General features: G+C 35.5%; 2 protein-coding genes across 3 annotated transcripts in view; one reads left to right on the top strand and one right to left on the bottom strand.

Moving 5' to 3' along the window:
• cep104 (centrosomal protein 104) overlaps positions 1-11300 on the top strand; it is a 41615-nt gene extending 30315 nt beyond the window's left edge. For both annotated transcript variants that reach the window (XM_062999087.1, XM_062999088.1), the window contains 5 exons: positions 204-312; positions 3864-4002; positions 4865-4938; positions 6709-6802; positions 8169-11300. In XM_062999087.1, coding sequence (XP_062855157.1) covers positions 204-312; positions 3864-4002; positions 4865-4938; positions 6709-6802; positions 8169-8311 — 559 coding nt within the window. In that variant the 3' untranslated portion in view covers positions 8312-11300. The remainder of the gene's footprint in view (positions 1-203; positions 313-3863; positions 4003-4864; positions 4939-6708; positions 6803-8168) is intronic.
• A 3737-nt stretch (positions 11301-15037) lies between these two features.
• Positions 15038-16584, bottom strand: b3gnt7l (UDP-GlcNAc:betaGal beta-1,3-N-acetylglucosaminyltransferase 7, like). The gene has a single exon (XM_062999089.1). The coding sequence runs from the start codon at positions 16582-16584 to the stop codon at positions 15382-15384; it is 1203 nt and encodes a 400-aa protein (XP_062855159.1). The 3' UTR covers positions 15038-15381.
• Between the last annotated feature and the right edge of the window lie 7097 nt (positions 16585-23681).

The following is a 23681-nucleotide window of genomic DNA, read 5'->3' as shown; positions in this document are numbered from 1 at the left end:
GACTGTTTATTTGAAGCATTGTGCAAATTATGATTATGAACACAAGAACTGGTATGCACCCCGAAGGCATAGGTGAGATGCACTTTGTTTTTATACTTCCTTCTGTTTTGCTATTGCTTTTTCACCATGCAATAAAATCCGTACACATTCTGCTGTTTTATTGCAAGTTCAAGTTTGCATTGTAATGAGAGTTTGTATTGCAGTCTGTGTATATTCTGTGGAGAGAAAAACAAGTCTTTTACCGAGGAAGGCTTGGACCTGCACTACTGGAAACACTGTCCGATGCTGTGTCGATGCATCTACTGTCGACAGGTATAACTATCATGCATTTGGTAGGACCCTAACATTTCCAAAATATTAATGGGAATTGCATGTTGAAGTTTATACATATATGGGTGGAAATAAAGAAAAAATGAAGTGTAGTTTAGATGCAGCTAATGTAAATAATGTAAAGTGATTAGCACTATGTACTATATACTGATCACAGTTCAGTTGGTCATTGCCCTCATCATCTGTTTTACTATGATGTTTATTCTGTAAATGAGCATATTCTCAATGAATATGCAGCCAGCCATGCACATATACAACACACATATACAGTGGTACCTTGAATCTTAACGTCAATTGGTTCTGGGAGTGGTGTTGAGTTTAAAATATGTTGAGTTTCTAGGTATTTTTTCCCCATAATGATGTTTGAGAAACCTTTTAATGCTTCTGTGGTCCTGTGGAACTGTATATTTTTTTAGGCAAATGTAAATTAATGGGGTCATTTTCGACATTTATACACTGAAAATAACACTAATGTAAAACGCTAAAATACAATTTAAAAAGGCACATTCACATGAGAAGTGACACAATAGCTTTTGCGCCGACTGTGCCGTTATTTCCTATTGAGCGTGGCGGTGCACAAAACTTAACATGACTAATTGTACTAAAACAAGGAGCGAGGAATTTAATTAGTGGAGAAAACCTATTAGCAGTAATAATTAGGAGAAGTTTAGTGTTCCTGTGTCATTCTTTTAAGACATTAAACCACATTAAGCTATTTCTTAACAATAAGCATTTTAGACTCTCTCTGAAAAGCGGATTCTCACAATTTCTTTTTAAATGTGAAACAGGAGGAAAATCCAGCTAAACACAGATACATGTGAAGCTTTCAGAGTAAATCTGACGGTTATTCCACACAAATGCAGATTGGTCTCATATTCACACTTTGATGACGTTTTACAGCACCACTCAAGCCAAGCGCTGAGCAAAGTGGCAGTCGCAAACACATCAAGTTTAAGGGAAACATCAAGTTTAATAGTACAAATTTCTTGACGAGGGCGTCAGGTTTTAAAGATTTTGAGTTTAGGGGATGTGGAATCACAAGATACAACTGTATACACAAATACACACATACAAACAAAAATAGCATATTGTATTTAATTTAAAACATTAGAAAGCTAAGCCAGTTAGTTAATTCCGTCTTGGAGTTTGTATTGTATTCTGTATGAGTGCTTGATTAGTTAACTGTTTGTTTGTCCGTTTCCATTGCTAATTACTCCATAGCCTCAAATAAAATCTCTCTATTTCTGTATTTTATTTATAATACATTACTTAATTTTACAGAAGACAACATTTTGTTTTTGTTAAACACTTCTGGGTGGACAGTGGTCGCAGGACACTAGTGTCGTTTTACTTTGGCTAAATCCATAAGAAGAGCAATATATACCAAACCAGTGTAGGTAGAATTGAATGAAATATTTTCAAGAATGTAAAAACCTGATCTGTATGCAAAATCAAAATGGCTGCTAAATATGCTGCCATTTATGTATTTTTACAGTTTTTTTCTTTTCTTCATTCTTTGTAATTGTATGATACTATAAGAACAAACCAAGTCAGTGAGGAGAACAGGGTGCTAATGGTAGACCTTGTGTTCTTTAGCGAATGTTGAATGTCAACCCCACTGGAGGATGTCGGGTCCTAATCTAGTCTGTTTCTGACAGTTTGGTAAAAAACATGCACATCCGTAGCCCACTGGAGGTCATTTTTAGGGTTCTGGTAGTGCTTCTTCTGTTTCTCTTTGAGTTGTTGCACTTCTACAGCCCTGTACAGCTGTCCATGTGTAACAGTCCATGTCCTGGAATATCCTCCATGTTCTTGAGACTGTGCTGGGAGACTCAACACACCTTCTTGAGAAACTGGGCTACCTGCACAACCTGAAAGGGCAAAGACATTTTAACATTCTTATCTTTGTCAGTGTGTGCCTACAATTTGTTTGAACAGACCATCACCATGTACACCATTATTTATAACTACTGCCTGGTTACTGTCTGCCCTATTGTTTGACAGGCTGTCTTTAACTTTCTGTTTTGATAATCCACAAAGGCTCCAGGCTTTTAAAAGACTGTTATGGGTAGCTATGTGAATCATTTCTGATGAAGTATAAATCAGGCTTGACTAGAAGTACAATAAGTATGTAACCCTTAGGCATTATCTGTGTTAACCTGACCTCCAGTTAAGGATATAGAGAAACACCACTTTGTTTTCTACACACATGTTTCTGTGGGTCTCTGGTTTGACAGCTGACTTTAGAGAGGTCAACTGTCACTCTGTTTGCTTTAACAGCATTCCAGCACAGTGAAACTTTAACTCTAAAGAATTGTATTGACCTTTCTCAAATATCTCAAATACCTCTCTCATCCCTTTCCATGTTTCCATGTTTGTGTTATTTATTCTAATTCATTAACATGGTTTGTTCTTATAGTTTTATATAATTAGAGAGAATGAAGAAAGTAATATTTAGCAGTACAGCCACTTTTTGATTTTGCTTACTGACCAGCTTTTTACATCTTTGAAAAGAATTTTATTCAGTTCCTATATATTTTCCCAAAGAGTCATATTTTCCCTTGTGCCCCTTTCACCAAGTTACATATAATTGTCATAAAGCTTTACTAAGGTTTTATTAATGACATACCCCTTAATGAACTTTAGATTAGTAAAGTTAATGATATATAATTTATGTAAAAACATGGTCAAATTTGTGATTAATTTTTGAGGCATTTAACAACCACCCTTACCTGTGCAGTTACTGTTTTTCTTTTCTGATCCCATTTGTCTTTTTGATACACATTAGCATGACTTTAGCAATTGTTTTCATGAAAACATTTCATAATAACCCACCAGAGCTGACGTTTCAAGCACACAAATTGGAATCTCACCTCTGCTAACGGTCAGCCTGGCACTTAGACAGACAATGATTGGCTCATCCATGGGAGGAAGAGCCTGAGGGATTGCTCATACTGCTGCAATTATGACCACTGCTGGCTGATTGATAGTGCCTGCCCAGAGATGGGGGATAATGGAGATGGGCGTGTGACTCTCTGTGTGCAATACAGATACCCATGTGAACCCTTCTTGTGCAGGTGAAAAGAAGCGGTCGATTACTGCACACGTCTCGGAGGGAGCGTGTGTTAGTTATGGCCCTCCTTGGTCAGGAGTAGAGGTCTGCAGCAGTGGAGGCGAAATACGGTCGTGTAATTGGATATGACTAAACTAAATTGAGGGGGGAAAATGCATAAAACATAATTTTGCTGTTTTTCTAATTAATGCATCTAAATATCTGCCACATATTACTTTGCCTCTTTGGAACTTTGTTTCCTCAAATTGTATTGACATTTCAAGACATTTCTTTTATAACTCACCATAATGTAATCCACTGGCGCTGCTGTGTTTATAACTGTGATTCAGTCACTTCAAAGTCAGTCCGTCCACTTAAGTTTGTGAGTAGGTAAAGATCATCAGACACAATCTTTCATCCTCATCCTCGACTTAAACTTGAAATGGATGTTTGTGTGTGCACATGTGTGTATGTGTGTTAGGTGGTTGAAATTGCAAGCCTGACAGAGCACCTGCTTTCAGAATGTGAACACAGAGCAGATTTTACAAAGTGTCCTCGCTGTTCTGAGGCCATCATCAGAAACAACCTGACTGAGCATGCTCAAAGCACAGCCTGCAACTGTGAGTACTTCCCATGTTCCACAGAGCAGACATACCCATACATATACACATACCCACAGAGCAGGGTTAGACTGAATACTGAATAATATAAATGTATTCATGGTGAAATACTAAATAAACTGTACTAAATACACTGCTCAAAACACTTAAACACTTAAATTACACACTGAATCCTGATGAATGAATTCAAGTTGAAAATATTTACTGATATAAATTTTGTAATTTGTTGAGATCAAAATAATGTTGCGACAGTCACTATAAAACAACTCATCAACCCCTTGAGGCCTGGATTCAAAATCACACTAAAAGTATAAGAAAATTACTGGCTTATCCCAATTTTGTCATTTCTTCATGTCATAATGACTGAGTAGTGTGTATGGCCCCCACATGCCTGTATGCACTCATACAGGTAATGTCTGGACATACTCCTGATGAGATGGTGTATGATGTCCTGGGGAATCTCCTCCCAGACCTGGATCAGGGCATCAGTGAGCTTTTCAGTGAGCTGATATGTAATGTGCGTATTGGATCTAACTAGATTCAGGTCTGGAGAACATGAGGGCCAGTCAGCAGCATCAATGCCTTCATCATATATGAAGCCAGGCATTGTTCTGCACCAGAAGGAACCCTGGGCGAATCCTTATCTTACCCAATACCTTAGGATACCTTACAGCTTTTTTTGTTTAAAAGAAACTGGTGTCTGTTAAAGAAATCAATAAAATAATATAGGTTCAAATCACAGGTTATAACAATCATTTGTTTGACAAATGAGTAGCAGGATGAATATATATATTTAAAGCATTTGTGCAGTTTTAGGAAAAATAAAAACAATTTCATCTGTGTATTATTGTTTTCTGATCAGCTCCTCCAGATAAGGCCAGTGGGAACTACAATCACTGTCCTTTGTGCCATGAGAACTGCCCTCCAGGAGAGGAGGTGAGACACATTTGTGATTACACCTTATATTACTTTTCCATGTTCAGTCCAACATCTTAAACTGCATAATTTTACATTGGTTTAGCAAAGATTATTCATGGTAAAGCAAATAAAATAGTAATTGATACATTTTAAAATGTACTTGTGATACACTTTTATGTAGAGTGACTTCAGAGTAAAGCAAAATAAAATCCATGCATACAGCTGTACAAAAATACCAACTTTGATAAAAGAAATACCCAGCAAAAAAAATAACTCTTGACATTTATTTAGTAATATAAGCCCAAAAGTATGGGTGGGCTTTTCACAAAATGTTAAACTGTGTGGGTCAGGCACTGATGTTGGACAATAAACCACATTTCAGTTTATCCATGAAGGTGTTCAGTGGGTTTGAGGTTAGGGCTGTGTGTAGGCCTTTGGAGAAACTTTCATCATAGGCTATATGCGCACACTCCTTCACATACTCAGTCAGCCATTTAACTATGGTGCTTGTATAATGCCGAATGATGTCTGTGCAACAGTCACATCAGATAAGAACCTGAACAGGAGGGAGTGATAGAAGTGATAAAAATTAAGTTCTGATTTCCTCCACTTTACAAGGTTAAGCTTACAGACATGTTCACCTGTCCTTGAGCACATTTATGTTGGAACAGAAAAGAGCCTTCTCCAAATTCCCCCAGTGTTTAAAGTATATAATTATTTTATATAACTGATATTACACATCTGTTAGCAATGGGTGTGGCTGAGACACCTAACTCACTAATTACAGGGGATATTCATCTACCTTTGACCATATGTAAGAGTGGCCAAAAGTCTACATTGTTTTTCAAAAAATAGCTCAAACATCAAAACATTACAGCAACTACCTAAAGACCAAAGAAAACCAAGAAGGACGGAATGCAATGGACTTACCTCCACAGCCACATAACCTAAACCAGTGGTCCCCAACCACCAGGTCGTGGAGCAGTACCAGTCCGTGGGTCATTTATTACCGGGCCGCACAGAAAGAATAAATAATTAGAGATCGCTACAAGAGCAATTAAATTTCCAAGACTCTTTGGGTGTTATTGTCTCCAATCACAACTAGGTGGGAGCAGAGTCTCGTTGCACTGAAAAAAGCTCAGGATTCATACTGATTTTACATTTTACAGTTTTTTTATTTTAAATGCCCCTTCCGTTGGTTCGTGAAATTATATATTATATGAAACCGGTCCGTGGTGCAAAAAAGGTTGGAGACCACTGACCTGAATTTAAAAAAGCTTCCATTTTAGAAGGCAAAGTATGCAAAGCTTTTAGTAACATCACAAGATGCTCTTTGGAATATCGTGAAATTATGCTGGAATGATATTTCCACAAATTGTGTAGTCCACAGCAGTTTGATTTTAAGTGCCTTTAACCTGCTGTTTAATATCTTTCACATCAAACTACTTGATAAAAAATATTCAGTTGAATGAGACAGCTCAGGAAGGGCAGATTTGTTGCCAAGCTGGCATTTTATGAGGAGTTTATAATTACACTTATGGAGGGATTAGGGTTGGACTGACCCTCGTAATTACTACTTTGACCACCCAAAATGATAAACTGTAACTGCAGGCAAAACTAATAAAACTAAATAAAGTTGACCAAGTCAGACATTTGTTTGTGGTTTCATTTCTAAAGAAATTATTTTCCTTAATAAGATGAATTACTTTTTGTATTAGAATGACCACAACACACACAAATTCATGCAAATTCCTCTGGCAGCAAGGTAACACTGAGTTGTCTGTTTAGGGCTGGAAGTTTCACCTCATGGACATCAATGCTGGCTGTAAGCAGAACACACGCAGGAAGGTGGCTCAACAGCAAGCTCACATACACACACAAGGTGAGCCATTCATCCCTGTTTAAGTCCCCACCTAGCCCTCCATTTACACACACTACCTCACCACCAACCCCTAAATAGACCGGAGTAAGAAGAAACTGCCTCAACTGCAACACAGCAAAACAGCTTTTAAATTAATATGTATGAAACAAAGCAGCCCATGAACTACTAAGCTCCATAAAATTAACTGAGATACAGCATAACCAACCAAACCCAGCCACCTCTGTCCTACAGTGTAGTTAAACAGATTTAAAAGAAATATTAATGACTGTAAAATATGACTGGCTATTAAATTTCAAAAAAATGATCTAGATCAAGGTTTTTCAAAACTTTTTTTCAAGCAACCCATGATTTTTACTGCGACCCAGGCAACACAAGCAATGCATCAAAACACAAAACGAAATACACTTAATTTTTAAAAACTGTGGCAATCTGGTTCCAATGTGCTTTACAAATGTAACATGAAGCCTCTACAAGGGATGTTCATGTACAAGTTTATTTCTTGTTTATGTGCCTGTTAAAATTCAGTTTAATTTAATTGTTTTTATTTTTCTTTGCGACCCATTTTTTTGGCTTGCGACCCACCCAGGGGCCGTGACCTAGAGTTGGAAAACCTTTATCTAGATGATGCTGTGGAAATGTTGATGAACATGATGCATTCTACTGTTACATAGAAGAAGGGAAAAACTTTGTCCTCTACATTGTTGCATGGCTAAACAATGTATAGTTCCTCTGCAAAGAAAGTGACTAACTGTTGATGTAAAACATAGATAGGATGGTAAACGTATCTGGATGTAGATGTCATTGGAATGTCCTTGGATCTGGATCTAGTTGTCACTGGAAATGCATGTAAGCGGATAATCTGGTACACTGTATTGATACCGAATTAACAATCATTTTGTCATCTACCCAAAATGCTTTACAGTACCTCTACCAGTAAACTGAATTAAACAATCTAAATGAGATGCTTTCACTTACTCAAGTGTTACTTTAAAACAAAGCCACTTGTAAGCATTCTTAGTAAAATATTATGATGAATGATTTTTTATTGCTGTTTAATATATTTTGTGTTTAATATATTATCTATATTTGATTGAATTATTATTGAATTATTATTGAATTATCTATAAACACTGTGTGACATTAACTTTTACACTTTTATTACAGGTGTTTTATGTAAATGCATTTTTTGTTGTACAAAACATATTCAAATGATATCCAATTATAAGCAATAAACTACATAGACAAATTACAGGGTATTTCTTAATATCCAGCAAGTTTTAACCAAAAATTCTACAGACTGTAGCTCTACTATCAAATCTTTTCATTTACTCTTCTTTTCATTGTTTCCCCTTGATGCTTCAATTAGGAAAGACAGTCAGCACTGTACTGTCTAAGCGACCAGCAGCATCAACAGAGTCTACTTGTAAAACCAAGGGAGGCAGCAGAGTCATCAGTCGCATACCTGCACCCGCACCCCGCCCTGGTAGGACCAATAAAGCAAGGCCTTGACCCACAGAGTCATCCAAAACTGAACCTCAATTATTTTCACAAGGTTTTAAACGATTACAGGGATGAATGTAGTCTTTTTTTCAGGCATGAAGCTAATATATAACCTGACTGCATTACACAGAGATTTAGCTACTTTAAAATATTCTGAATTTTATTGGTGTATTTAAATATACTTCCCAATTTTGGGACATTTATGTGTGTCTCTGTGTTTGAAAATAGATAAATGCACTTTGTTATATATATATATATATTTTTTAACACTGTTAAAAGTATGCATATTATGCATTTGCAAATCATGTGCACTAAGGTGCATTAACGTTCAGTCTAGTAAGCTGGTAATAATTTGACCAAATAGCCCAATAACAAAATTCACACAAAGTTCATGTAAATACCTCATGCTAAATAGAATCAGAACATTTCTGATTCGATCACTCTTCATGTATTAACCCCTTTACTAAAAGCCATATAAACTTTTGCATCAGGGTGATATGATATGATGGCACAGCTGGGTAGAGTGGGTACCTCATAGCATTGAAGGTTTTCGGAAACTAGAAGAGATCTTTGGTGCCAATTACTATAAGAATTTCTTGTTATTAAATTACCGATTGCCATTATTAAAATATGTGTGTTAGATGGATTAAATGTACCACTCGGGGGTTTAATGTATCACATCATTGTATTGTTACACATATTTCTAATGTAAATCATTTTAATTTGTGGAAAAATATTTTATCTTAATTATTTAATTGCATAAGGTTTGTGAAGAAGATTATTGTAATCTTTATTAGTGTGAGTTGGCAACTGAGAATTCGCCATCATGTTGTTGGACTCTCAAGCCTGGATTAATAGGCGGGTTTCATTAGAAAGCACAATCGTCATTAAAATGACACCACATCAAGAAGCAGATTAAAGATCTGCTGTGGCTACCCCTAACAGGGGCAACCGAAAGAACTCATATACAGTAGTGGTAAACATTGTTGGCATCATTGATTGTTTACTATTAAAAAGCAGATATATTCAGATTTAAGTGGATATGTACCAACTTTGTATAATCAGAATTTTTAAATAGCAGGTCCAACTACACTCAACAAAAAATTTGGCCTTACAACAAACATGCAGTTATTAAAAGAAAAAGAGGAAACATAGTATATGGAAAGGCACCCTTTCCTAATACTTAATTGCTGTCTAAAACTATTGCAAATTTTTATCAATTTTTAATCAAACCTAGTTTTCTTATACTTTGGAGAACATTTTGCTCTTAAAAGCTCTGACAACCCCCTGATATCATTGTTTCTGTAACATGTTTAAGGCTTTCAGTCTCAGAGGCAGCAAAGCAGCCCCACAACATTATGGATCCTCCACCATGTTTGACTGATATGCGTTGCCAGTAAGCTCTAATTTGGTTTCATCTGTTCATAGAACACTTTCCCTGAAGGATTGTAGTTATCTATTTACGTTTAAGGAGTGGGTTCCTCCTTTGGCCTTCGCGCATAGAACCCTGTTTTGTTTGGTGTGCAGCATGTGGTATGGGTTGACACCAACACCCCAGATGTCTCTTCTTTGGTAGGATTCTGTAATCAGTTTTCCTCTTCCCACCACATTCTGAAAGGTTCTTGACTGTTCCATGAGTAGCAGACTTTTATTTGGTAATGATAGCGTTTCTGGTCTGCTCAGACCAGCTCTCATCCATGCCATTGTGAACAAAGGACCAGGGAAATAAATTGCCCTTTTTAAGCATCAAAGCAACCATTCACAGTGCAATTAAAGTCATGTGAGCACTGACAAGGTGGGGACAGGCGAGCCAATTTTCCAATTATACACAGGTTAGTCTGATTTTATCCTTTGTTTCAAACTGAACAAAGGGTGCTGTTAATCATGTCCTGGCATTGTTTTCAATTTTGTATTCTTTTTTTTTTTTTTTTTTTTTTTTTTTTTTTACAAAAAAAACCAATAGTTTTAATTTTATTTTTGTGTTCTGTGCTTTTCTATGTCAAAAATATAAGTTTATATGTTTTTCGAACAAGTGTAACATGAACAAGTATAAAGGAAATAGTGTTACTTATTAACACCAAGTGTAATGTAAATACCCCACATGAATTTGTATGAAGGAAATACAGTGTTACTCATTGTTAAAGCTCAGATATTTATCTGCACCACACATTAATACCAAAGTTAAATATTAACTTACATTAATGGGACAGGGAGTATAGTCATTATGGTCAGGTTGATACAGGGTGCAGTTATTAAAATAACTGTCAAAATGTTCTGTATATCCATGTTACTGTATTGATGATGAATAAAAATCATCCTGCTACTATAAAACGTCTTATTAAAGTAGCATTACCTCTAAATCAGCACAAGTTTTCTTGTATTAATGATTACAGATTTTAAAGAGTATACTTTTAATATGATGTCACAGCATTTAATAAAAGAAATATGAGTATGTACTGACAAATACAATACATTTAATTATTATAGTATTATTTTTGATATTTAAAGAAACAGATGGCTAAACTTAGTTTTTTTTATTTTTTTTATTTAGTAAGCTGAATTTATATTTTTCTCCATAAAGGTACTAATTGTATTTATAATTTACTGAACAGTGCTAAAAATGCATGTCCAATTATTTCAACCAGTGTTGATTTACAAATGATCCCCACAGAACGTATATCAAATAATTTCAAGTGTTTAAAGCACAGGTTAAAGCTACACATATATAAAAACAGTGAAAACAATGGTTTTTATAAGCACAACATTAACATAATATCAGTAATACACTCATTCATTCAACTTCAAACAGCCTTTATTGCTTCATTTGTTAGAATACGTTAATTCTGAGAACATTTTCACCTTTGTCTATACATTTTGCATTCAGTCATGCAAAATGAAATGTGACAGTGAACATGAATATCAGTGGAAATGTTTCTAATGTAGCTGTTTTGTGAGTAAAGAGCTGTGTGTGGTTTGTTAAATAAAATGAGTATCTCTATTCTGTGATATCCTGTGTTGTGTAGTGAGAATCTATGCTGCATTTGACATTGGGTTGTTGGAACTATGTCATTTACAATTTTTACATGTGTCTGAGCACCAAAAGTTTAAGAACTGATACATAATCAGATGTCTAATATGGAATTGATATTGATTAACAGGTGGATGTGCATTAATGCGTCCAATGCGAATAACAGGGCAACTTTAAAGTAAGGTCATCATTTCCACAAGTCTAACAGTCTATGCTGAACTATCTTTAAATTTAAATATTGCAGCAATAAAGAGAAAATATTTAACAATGTAAAGATGAATTCATTTAAAGCAGATGCTTTTTCATATATCAGTCAATTATGTGAAAGTAAAATTCCTTTAATGCCTGTGATGTTCAGTGTTGGCAAGTGAACGTGGTATTAGCACGATAACACTCGAGGAATTCTTTTATAAGGAAGTATCATACTTGACAGGAAAAAACACTCCACTCTGCATCAACCTTATCTGTTATTTCAGGACAGTTTGTTGAGTATTATTTCTGACATAATGCATTTTTTTGGAGATTTTTAGCACACTTGTTTAATGAATTAAAAATATATTACTAAAATAGGGTTGCACAGTCTGCTATATGTTTTATACTGACCACCATGGAAGTAGTCTTGATCAAAAAGCAAACAAAGTATTTTATAGTAATGACAATATATCAACAATTAAACATGGCAGTGGTAATATGATGGTCTAGAGGTGCTGGGCTGCCTCCAGACATGTACGCCTTGCTGTTTTTTGGGGGGAATGAGGAATTCATTATCTAAAAATCATTGTGTGCCACATTTGCAGTCAGACAAAAATACTAAATCTGCTGTACATTTGATTTTATTGGGCACAGTTCAGCTGATGTAAGGCTTTTGAAGCTTTTATTTTAACATGCCACTTGTAATCTTTTAGATTATTGGTCATAAATTCATTGGTTCTAGCTGCATCTTTGCCAGTTTGTCACCGTTAGGCCCTTTTTTAAACAAACATTAGTCCATGTAACAGATGAAACAGCATGAAGTAATAATAAATTGCACCATTTAAAATAAAGTGGCTTTTAAGTTTGAAGTTCTTTCTCTGGTAATGTAGCTCCATCATATGCAACAATACACATTTTTACACATTTTTTTGAGTGTCAAACAAGCTGAAACTGTGAGTTGTGGTGCTTCTCATTTCTTTTTGCGTTTTGAAGCTCAACTGCACCTGCTATATGTTGACAGATTAACACTTTAATAAATAAAGTGTAAATATTGTTCGTCATAGAAATATAGTAATGTTTTATACATAGACAAAATGAAAGTAATCTTGCCGGACCAAATATGATCTCAAACTAAAAATACAAATTATATAATACACAGTATATTGATGTATTCTTGAATTTATATCATGGCATACTTCTTGAGAATGAACTGAAATATTGATATAAGTGAGTTATATCAGCTAAGAGTACCTGGAAAACAACTGAACTAAACTTAGGTTAGTTTATTCTATTTTTTCATTAGAACAGTTCATTTAACAAAACAGTTTGTTTTTTAAATAAAGAAAATACAAGAAAAAACAACCTCTATTTTTTATGAAACTGAGATGAAATTTTACATTTACATTTTTGGCATTTAGCAGATGCTTTTGTCCAAAGCCACGTACAGTACTGTGACAGTATATTGTCTAAGCAATTGAGGATTAAGGGCCTTGCTCAAGGGCCCAACATTGGCAACCTGGCAGTGGTGGGGCTTGAACCAGCAACCTTTCAGTACAGCCCAGTACCCTAACCACTAGGTTACAACTGCACTACAAAGACTGAAACTGAAGGAGCTGTTTAACTTTTGTTAAGATCCATTTTAAATATTGAGGCCAGTCCTCATCTAGTAATTATCCATGATAATGAAGTACATGTAAGCAGTCATAAATCCATTTTAAATATGGAATATTTAAAATACAGCTACTTAATATTTTTATACAGTTTACACTTAAAGTTAACTTAATCCTGGATAAAAGTAAATAACGTTTTGCTACAGTTGGCAAAATGTATCCAATATTGCAAAACTAATCTAAAGCTATGACAACTATTAGGTTAATCCATATGGCGAAAGAGTGCATTATACAGTTTTAATAAATGTTCTTATGCAAGTGGCTGGCATGTGCACATTTTTACAAAAGTAGTTCACAATTTCTCTTAATTCACGAAAGTTACAAATGGCAGCTTTAGTGACAATATAAATAAATACCAGACTATTTTAGGACCCTGGTAAAACCTTTTAAAACAACTATTTTAACTTAAATGAATTTAAATGCAGTGGAAATGCCTGAATAACCTCCAGGTTTGTTGACATAGTGGCACTTTCCTTCCCTTGAATCTGTAGCTGCCCCTACCAATTACATGAGAGGAAATATGACTAACTGTAAGTGTTCCTTTCTCTAAGTGTCCTTAAAAAGTCCTTGATCTTTATGTCTTATATCTACAATGTATTTTAATTAGATTTTATTGTAACTGCATTTACACTAGTTAGTTGTGTCTTTGGTTAATCTGATTGATGTTAATGTAATGTAACATATGGTAGAAAGCATCTGTAACCAAATATTCATACAATGCTGACATTGTTACTGTAGCTTAGTAAGCTTTTTGCATACTTCTAGTATCAAGTTATGTCAATGCCTTAATGCAAGCAGGTTTTAGAACAATTTGTGTCTTATATTACTTGCTGTGTCAAATATCATCACATCTTTTAAATATTTCTGCTGTTTTATTTGTGATAGACCGTTGCATTCTAAAATATCCTACATTTGAGTATCCTACATTCTTTTGGTATGCATAGGTTTTCTTAATCAAGTTTTTAAACTTTTGAACTCAACAATTGGTTGGTTGGTTGGTTTTTGTTGGTTGTTTTAGGCCTGCAGACAGACATGCAGTGTAACTACAATTATGACACTACTTATTTCAGTCATTTGCTATGAGAGTCACAAAAAGTCATTAGAAGAGACAGTTAAACTGCTAATTACGATTACAGTGGGTTAAAACTAAAAAAAGTATTATTTATGTAATATATTTCCAGTCTATATGTCCACGTCTCATTTACACACAGTTTCTTTTGACTTTGTACTCATACAGTTAAACAAATATATGCCAAAAGTTGTCACACAAAAACAGCAATAAAACATTTTTAAGTAGAAAAGGGTACTACAGATCCATACTTAACACCTTAAACATCTCTGACAGTAGTGCATTGCAATAACTTTTGATTCTACACCACCAGCAAAATTCCTGTCATACAATGTGCATCTAGAATCTGCAAATGAAAAATAAAACTCTTTGGCAGTAATTCTGATTGGTAAATTTTCAATCATAAGGGTTGTGTATATGATCCCCAAAACACCATGAACACAATGAAGTATAAAGTTGGGAGCATCATGATATGGGGCTGCTTTTCTGCAAACACAGGGGCATTACACACCATCACATGAAAGGAGCAGTCTCCCAAGACATTGGCCAGTATCTAAATTTTAAATATTATAGATTAAAAAACTATATATTAAAGAACTGTGATCAGAAGACGCCTTGGATGACCATGGATGAATTAAATATAAACTCCAGTGTGGAGTTAAAAATACCACACTGCTGCAACAATTATTTCTTTTTATTTTATTATTACCAAAGAATTCTTGAAGCTGCAACTTTTTTGTTCATGTTTATTAATTTAATGTGTCATTTTATGTGGATATATTCACTAGAAATATATTAACTAACAAAAACAAAAGTGGTTGAATACTTGTTTCCCCTATTAAAATTGTATGACAATAATTCACTGCAATTTTATAACAATTAAATATAATTCCAGTCAAGAGTTTAGGCCATTAGTACTGATATCAACCCTGTATTGGATCACTGCATCTCTACATTCTTTAGAACAGATCTTTTAGTAAAATCAAACATTTTCACACATTGCACTCCGTACAAAAACTATTACAGTGACAGTAGCTTTACCTTGCAGAGAAAAAAACTACTTTTTATGTGCTTAACTCAGGTCCATGAAATGCTTTATGTCTAAAAATGAGCTTTAATGTCACGGATCAGTGTTTGGAGTCAAAATTTTCTTTTTGGCACAGGCAAGATTTTCATTATGCACCGTGTCCCACATATTTAGCAGTTCCTCAGGGCTCAGCTTGTGTACCACAATAAGGTGGCGAAAGAAGCATGGCTCTCTGTTCATGGGGGTCACTCTGCGCTTAATAATTCCAAATGTTTTAAAACCAGGGTGCATTTCTGGGGTGATCCCTACTTTCTGAAGACACATCCCCAGGAACACATCATCGATAGGAAACAGAGCTACACTCTCAGAAACAACAAAAAGTCTTTGAGCAAGTTCAGAAGACATGACAAATCCTCCACCACCAACATAAGGTGGATAGCGTGCATCAAAAAGTTCTTTTGGGATGTAGTACTTGCTCTGGCGGTTTCTAATAGGGGCGGCTTTAGAAATTGTGTCCCCTACAAAGAGGTCTTTTACTTTACCCTCTTGGGTTCTAAAATCTATAAGTTCCAGTAGGTTGGTGGGGTTCATAAACACATCATCATCACCTTTAAAAATAAAAGGCACAGTGGGGCAGTATATGTTGAACCACCTGAGGAAGTTTACCTCCTTTAATGTGAGGTTTAAGAAGGTGTCCATAAAGTCCCATTGTAGGATATCCCCATAGAGTCTGTCCTCATATTCCAGGAGCTTCTGTAAGTTTTTGGAGTCTTTTCCAGGTGCAGCAGTGCCTAGAAGAAACAGAGTTTTTACTACTTTTCCATTGATTGAATGTTCTTTACCCCAAGTGAGTCGTACTGCTTCACGGCGGTCATGCTGCTCTATGACGGACTTTATAACGATGAGCAAATCCACATCTCCAGAGCATTTCTCAGGATGGTTAATAATCATGGGGAAATATCTGCAGTGTCTGTGCAGGACGAACTGGTGGAACCTCGGATCTAAAGTTCTGAACCACTGCTGATTACGCACGCCCGGGTTTTCAGCGCACTTTATAACGGAGATGTTCCACTCGGCCGGTGCGTTTTGGATAACCGGAGCTGCTGAAACGTTTTCACTTTTGGAAAGCTTGCACTGCATCGAGTCGCACCACCATTTCGTTTTCATATCAAAGCGCGGGTCTTTCATGCTGTTGTCCACCACTTTCAACTTTTGGATCATCAACAAAGTGGCAAAGATTAAGGTTAAACTCAGCAAAGTCTTCAGGATCCTGTTGCAACGAAAGAAATGATCCATATTGAAGACGCGCCTCGGATGCGAGGCTCACAAGCTCGGCTAAATAAAATCCTAATGCAAAATTCATTCATTCACCCTGTAGGTCTATTCAAATGGTTAAACAGGTAATAACCAATCCATCCTTTTAGTGGTATTTCTCTAAATGACCATTTGAACTTAGGATCCATAGTCCTGTGCTTTTTGCTCTTGTTTTAGTCTCTTAATGTGTCCCCTTTCAAGTATTCCACAGTATATCCATATCTGCAGCACTGGGTCCGATCATTGCTCCTCTGAATAGTAAATGAGCAGAGCCTAGTAAGTACAGTTACACGTTTCCCTCATCCCACCCCCATCCACCAAGCATCCATCCACACATGCGCACACACACACACCCGCTTTAAACAACCATACTGACACAAAACACCTACCTGTGACAACGTGCCCTAAGGTCATCTATCCCACAGCTGTTTCTGTACCTTTCATGTCCCCAGAGCTTCACACACACACACACACACACACACACACACACACACACACACACACACACACACACACACACACACACACACACCAAAAGACCCAATTAGCTAATTAATTGAATAAATATGTTTGAACGGAGTAAGAAAGTGGTGAACTCAGTTAACTGACACATAGTCAATTAGAATAGATATTTAACAATAGAACACATAAACCTCTGAATATATAAAATAAGTAAAATACAGGGTGTCTCTAAAGTCTGGACACATAATCTTCAATACATTTCAATAAATTTTTCAACAACATTTTATTTCATTAGAATATTTATCAATAACATCTTCAATGTGTTTTCCACTATTTGTGATGCAATATATATGTGTGTGTATTCTAGTAAAAATATAGTCGGTTTTAGTTTTAGTAATATTTTATGTGTCCAGACTTTAGGGACAGCCTGTATATCAACTTTATATCTTTGGTAACTGCACACACCCTGCACCTGCACCAATTCATTACAGAGCATTGCACACTAATTCATTTAGTACTTAATTACACACTAACTCAACCACTTACTAACTCAGTCATTTACTCAGACATTTACATTTAAAGTAGCCAATCCACCAGCTAGATTTAGCTTTAACAACTTCTTACAGCTCTTCTGAGATCATGACATGGTGTTACTGTACAACCTAGAGGTGACTGCTTGAATCTGATGTTCAAGTACAAATTGATTAAGATTTACATTTAAAAAGCTAAGCTAGACTAAATTTAATTAAGTAATTAAGTAGTAGTTGATTCAGTAATGAATGGGCAAATACTTTTTTGCAAGGGCTGATATAAGTTTTGGATAGCTTTGTTTCTTAAATAAATAAAATCATGAATTACCAAATGTACTTCAACTTATTTTCCTATTGTGTAATGTTAGGCTTTGTTTAATAATTTTAAGTAATTTAGTGTGACAAATGTGAGAGACAATTGTTACTTTTTCACAGCTATGAACATTAGTCAGAATTGGGGTTAGGGTTAGTCAAATAGGTCTGCAGATAGGCCTGTATACACTTATGCTTTGACAGAGCACCAGTATATCACAAATGTGCAAAACTCTTTAGACACAGTGCCTGGAGAAAGGGGTACCTTGATTCACAGGACCCATGTTGCTCTGTAACTACCTGCTGCCTCACTGTGTAACCCAGTAATCGAGATTAACTGGTACCAGTAACTGGTAACAGGTGAGGTCATCAAAATTGAGTATAAAAGAAGCATCCGTTAAAAACTGAATTAACGTATTTTCCCCTCATAATATAATGAAAAGATTCAGGAAGTCAGGGGAAATCTTGGTGCATAAAGATGTGGGCAAAAACTGCTGCTGAATGTGTGTTACCGTCAAGCCCTCAAATGGTATTGTTTAAGAAACTGTCATGCTGCCATGACTGACATAGCCACGTGGGCTCGGGAGGACTTTGAAAAATCATTGTCACAGTCCATCGCTGCATCAAGAAATGAAACTGTATAACTCAAAAAAATAAGACATATTTGTACATAAACGCCAGCGAGTTCTCTGGGCCCAAAAGTAATTTAAGATGGACTTAAAGACAGTGGAAACATGTTCTGTAGTCAATCAACGTTTCAGCTTGTTGTTGGGGAAAATCAGACTGTCCATCCAGACTGTTACTAACAACAGCTGTGCCCATAGCATAGGTGCTCTGCATAAATTTGAAGGTACCATTTCTGCAAAGGCTTACACTGGTATTTTGGAAAGATTTGTATTTGTTAATATTTAAAAACTAGAATTAAATTTATCGTTAAAAACACTGAAAAAATCGTATTTGTTCTTTTGTTAAATAAAGGTTCAGTTGAGTCGGAGAAGCAGAAGTAAGTTAAGTTCCTGGGAAATATGGTCATTGTATGGTCATGGTGCGAAAAATTATAGTGTTCAGATTTCTGTAGATTGTGTTCAGTGATAAGTAGATGTGTCAAAGATAAAAAGACTATTGTAAAGAATTGTACAGTGTAAAAACATTGTAATTAAGAACACAATAAGAGAACAGGTATCTGAAGGATCAAGTGTGCCATGCTGGAACTATAGAACCATTGTACTGGTCTCACATGTTAGCAAGATCCTTTTGCGAGTAATCCTGAAATGAATGCAAACCAAGCTTGAGGAAGAGATTGCCCAAAAACAAGCTGGATTTAGGCCAAGAAGAGGCATGTGGGATCAGATCATGAACCTACGGATAATAATGGAGAGAGCAAAGAAAGAAACCAGACACTATATTTATGATTTCACAAAACATTTGACATAGTACAACATGACAAATTATGAATAACCTTGCTCAAGATGGGTGTCCTGTTACACCTGGTCCAACTACAGAGGAAGCAAATCATTGCCTATTTGGTAAGACATGGGTATAATGTCTCATGCTGTCTCTTTAACATCCCGTCTCTTTAACATCCTTGCAGAACAAGTGATGAGAAAGATGCTACAAAGATTTGCTGGAGGATGGGCACAATTTTGTCCAGTCTTTTTTTAAATAGTGAAATGAGGCAAGCTAGGTCTGCAGTTCCTACTGTTCCATGTTTTCTCCATTTGGATAAACGTTTAATGTCTAATTTTAATGTGGTTCACACAGGATCAGGAGCTAGACAACCATTTTGCTTTAATAAGACTGTATTTTGTTGTTTTATATTACTTTTTATTTAAAGATCTGAAATAATAAAGTGTGACAAATATGTAAAAACCAGAAAGAAGGTAAGCACTGTACTTGTCACTGTATAGTTCAGCAGCGTTGATGGTTGAAAGACTTGACATAGCAGCCAAGACAATTTCTTTCTTTTTTGGAATGTGATAATAAGAGGTGGTTTTTTCTCAGTAGTACTGAGGAAATATGACAAATGTGCAACTCAGAGCTGCTGAACACGTTCAGACTAGTAGCAGATACCCCCTGCATTGTACTTCAGTCTTCAGCATGAACCTTTTCATTTCTCAAATCTAACCTGGACTGGGTTTTAGTTACCTTCTGCCAAAATCACAGATAACATCTCCTTTTCAGATTTATGAGTTTTACTTAAGGCAGCACTGGACAACACATTCAACATGCAGGATAAAAATATTCAAATGAACTCTTTTTAAAATTGTAGTCTGTTACATACTTATTTTATATATTTAAATTCTCACATTTCATTCTTTTATTTTTAAAAATAATTTACTGATAAAGAAATATAAAATATTTTAATATAAAGTATGTGGGCAATGTTTTCTGTTCAGCCCACCAAACAGTGTCCAGACAGGTGTACAATTCTCACCCGCTGTGCTGTTAAACTGCTGCATATTTCACTTTTGCTAATCTGTTATTCATGCTCATGTTTTGTGATGGTATACATGCATTCATACATTTAGAACATTATATTAAAGATCAAGCAATTATTTTATTTATTTATTTATTTTATGCCTCAAGTTTTCTGCCTGTTGTCATACATTCCCATAATTAATTACTTTTTACTTTGTAGCTTGGGGGAAACTGGTTCCCTTTTTTCCATTCTTAAGTTGAGAATGACCAAGTGTTTAATGTGGGATGCGCACTTCAGAGTAGTCCGTGGAATTTGACTAGGACTTGTTAAAAACAACAGTGGGATGCTGTAGGCCATATGTATAAAAACCATAGTCACCTCTTATTTATTAAATAGTACCAATAGGTAACTGTAATACATTATAGAGAAGCTATAGAGGTGCTGAATTCTTTAAAACAAAGCATTTACTGAGTCAGGTTTTTCTAATATTTTGTTTTATATTTGACAAATCAGGAAACATTGAAATATTGTTAAAATTACATCAGTTAAAAATTTGCAAACCCCTAAAAAGTGATAAACATATTTTCTTATAACACCAACCTCTTTCTTTTAGAACACTTTTCAACGTATGTGTATTTAAAGCAGCTTTTACATCCTCCAAACTATTTTCTGCTTTATAGCCTTGTTGAAGAAAATAACCTTATTTTTAAGATAAATGGGATGTCATAGCAGACTGTCAACAAGCACCAATATTGGTAATGCCCAGTTAAGAGCATCTAAGTTAATTTAGAATAAATAAATCACATGTAGATAGAAACGAATGGTGTGTTGCCACAAAGCTCCAGATTTCTGGGAAACTTGGTTCAATCCTTGTTTGTCATTTACAATCTGTCGAATTTGGGACGTTTCTTAAGTCTGTGGGGTATTTATTTAGGTATTCTGGTTTTCTGATTCCCTCAAGAAACGTGACAATAGGTTAACTGGCTACAGTAAGTTACCAATGAGAAGTAGGTATCCGCATACTTTTACCATTTAGTTTACGTGTTTTCAATTGAACTGCGCCATGTAGTGGTCATTTCTGTTAAAAACACGAGCCTATATTGTATTATAAGCGCCCCCGTGTGGTAATATTTTGTTAATACATTTGCCTCTTTTTTCTTTTCTTTTCTTTTTTTCTTATCTTCTGTGGTAACGTGATGAGACACTCATGTGGCAAGATTGAAGGCAGTGTTTTAACAGGACTTGTGGAAGGACTCCGACCAAGCTGGATTGACATCATATTGTTTATTGCATTATTAGAGGCTAGTCTGCTACACAAGACAGAAAGCACTAGAGAAAGTTGACCCATCTGTGCAGCCAACCATCACAAAGCAATGAGGATGTAGTGACATCACATGATTTCCTCCTGAAAAAGAACAGGAATATATTCATTACTTACTGTACAATGAGGAAAGCTGTTAAGGATCATATTTGGAGAATTTTGGGTTTGCCAAATTTCCCTTTCCATGGTAACTTTTTTATTCATCTCATCAAAAATATAAGCACCTGATTCTTACAAGACACTGTTGGAACTTTGAACCATACTATCCTGACAGAATAATCAAAAACAAAACTTTTTTGGCAACTAACACTCAAGGTGTGATAGATATCAGGATACACAGCATTATGGACTCCAAGAAGTACCAAAAGTTTTTAAATTTAAAGCTAAATGAGGATCAAAGGTACTTAAAGTACCAAATGGACAAAGTACACAGGATGGCATAGGTAACAATTTTAAAATTGGGACAATACAATAAATAAAGACAAATAGATGACAGACTGCACAGTTTAAACATAGAAGGTCTTGTGGATATATAAAACCTGTCTTATTAGATCTGTGCCAAATAAAAACTATGAGTGCAGTAACTAGGATTTTATGGACCCCAGTGGGTCGGCACGGCATCTCAGTGGGTAGCACTCTCACCTCACAGCAAGAAGGTCCTGGGTTTGATTCCCAGATGGGGCGGTCCGGGTCCTTTCTGTATGGAGTTTGCATGTTCTCCCCATGTCTGTTCCTCCGGGAGTTTCGGTTTCCTCCTACAGTCCAAAGACATGCAAGTGAGATGAATTGAAGATACAAAATTGTCCATGACTGTGTTTGACATTAAATACTTGAACCGGTGAATCATGTGTAACCAGCAATTTTCTTGTCCTGTCATGAATGTAGCCAAAAAAATTTGTAATGAAACCTTCATGACCCTGGAGTGTTTAATTCTTTCGGCATTTGAAGACAATTGTAAGAGGACTAGCTCACAATTTTCGAGCACTAGCCATTCTGAAGTAAACCTAGATATGGTGTTGTTTAATGACTCCACTTTTTCCCTGGCTAATTTTACTAGGGGTGGCACAGTGGCTCAGTGGGTAACACTGTCACCTTACAGCAAAAAGGTCATGGGTTTAATTCTCATGTTCTTTCTGTGTCTGCGTGGGCTTCATTAGTGTGCTCTGGTTTCCTCCACAGTCTAGATATGCTGTCAGGTTATTTGGAGTTACTAAAATTACCTTGTTTGTTTATTTAGTTTTGGATAAGCATACTTTAACTACAACTGTTATATATGAACATATATACAGAGGTGGAAAGAGTACTAAAATATTGGTAATAGTAAAAATATAAGTAAAAGTACTATTACTTAAATGAATTTTTACTTAAGTACGAGTAAAATGACTAGTCTAAAAATCTACTCAAGTAAAAAGTAACTCATTTAAAATGTACTCAGAGTAAACGTTACTTTTTTTAACAGAAGAGGGTGACAAGTGGCTATAAATCTCACAATAGTTGTTTTTTATTCAAATATAATAGAAAAAAACATGTTGATACAACATTTAAAACATTTAGGAATGTGTAATGTGTCATTTTAGTACAGACCATCCCATAAAACTTTTTCAAACTGTATAACCACTAGTGATGGGTCGTTCGTGAACGATCCGATTCTATTGAACGGCTCTTTAAAATGAACGAAAGGAACCGAGTCTTGCCTTTGGGAGTCGTTTTATATATATTCAGTTTTATTTATTATTTTTTTTTTTTTTGTGCGCACTTCTTATCGGCGGTAATCCACCAGTTCCGCTTAGCAGAAACAAACACAGACACATCTCTGCACAAGAGAGGATTTTTTTCTCTATCACGTATTACCGAGCGGAATGTAATGAAATGAAATGTAAGCCCAGTTTGGCTACAAGTTATACAACAGATGATTTATTGCAATTATTTTAAACTATTTTTGTTATTAATTTTTTTTGAACGGCTCTTTAAAAGGAACCGAGCCAAAAGATCCGACTCCCCATCGCAGAATTCACTGCAGCAGTTTTTTTAGCGT

Source organism: Trichomycterus rosablanca, chromosome 7, assembly GCF_030014385.1.
Source record: "Trichomycterus rosablanca isolate fTriRos1 chromosome 7, fTriRos1.hap1, whole genome shotgun sequence".
NCBI lineage: Eukaryota > Metazoa > Chordata > Actinopteri > Siluriformes > Trichomycteridae > Trichomycterus > Trichomycterus rosablanca.
This window is presented reverse-complemented; position numbering and strand designations above follow the sequence as displayed.

What these genes read in the sequence shown, in the direction of transcription:
- b3gnt7l (XM_062999089.1), bottom strand. Translation starts at nt 16,584, where the DNA reads ATGGATCATTTCTTTCGTTGCAACAGGATCCTGAAGACTTTGCTGAGT.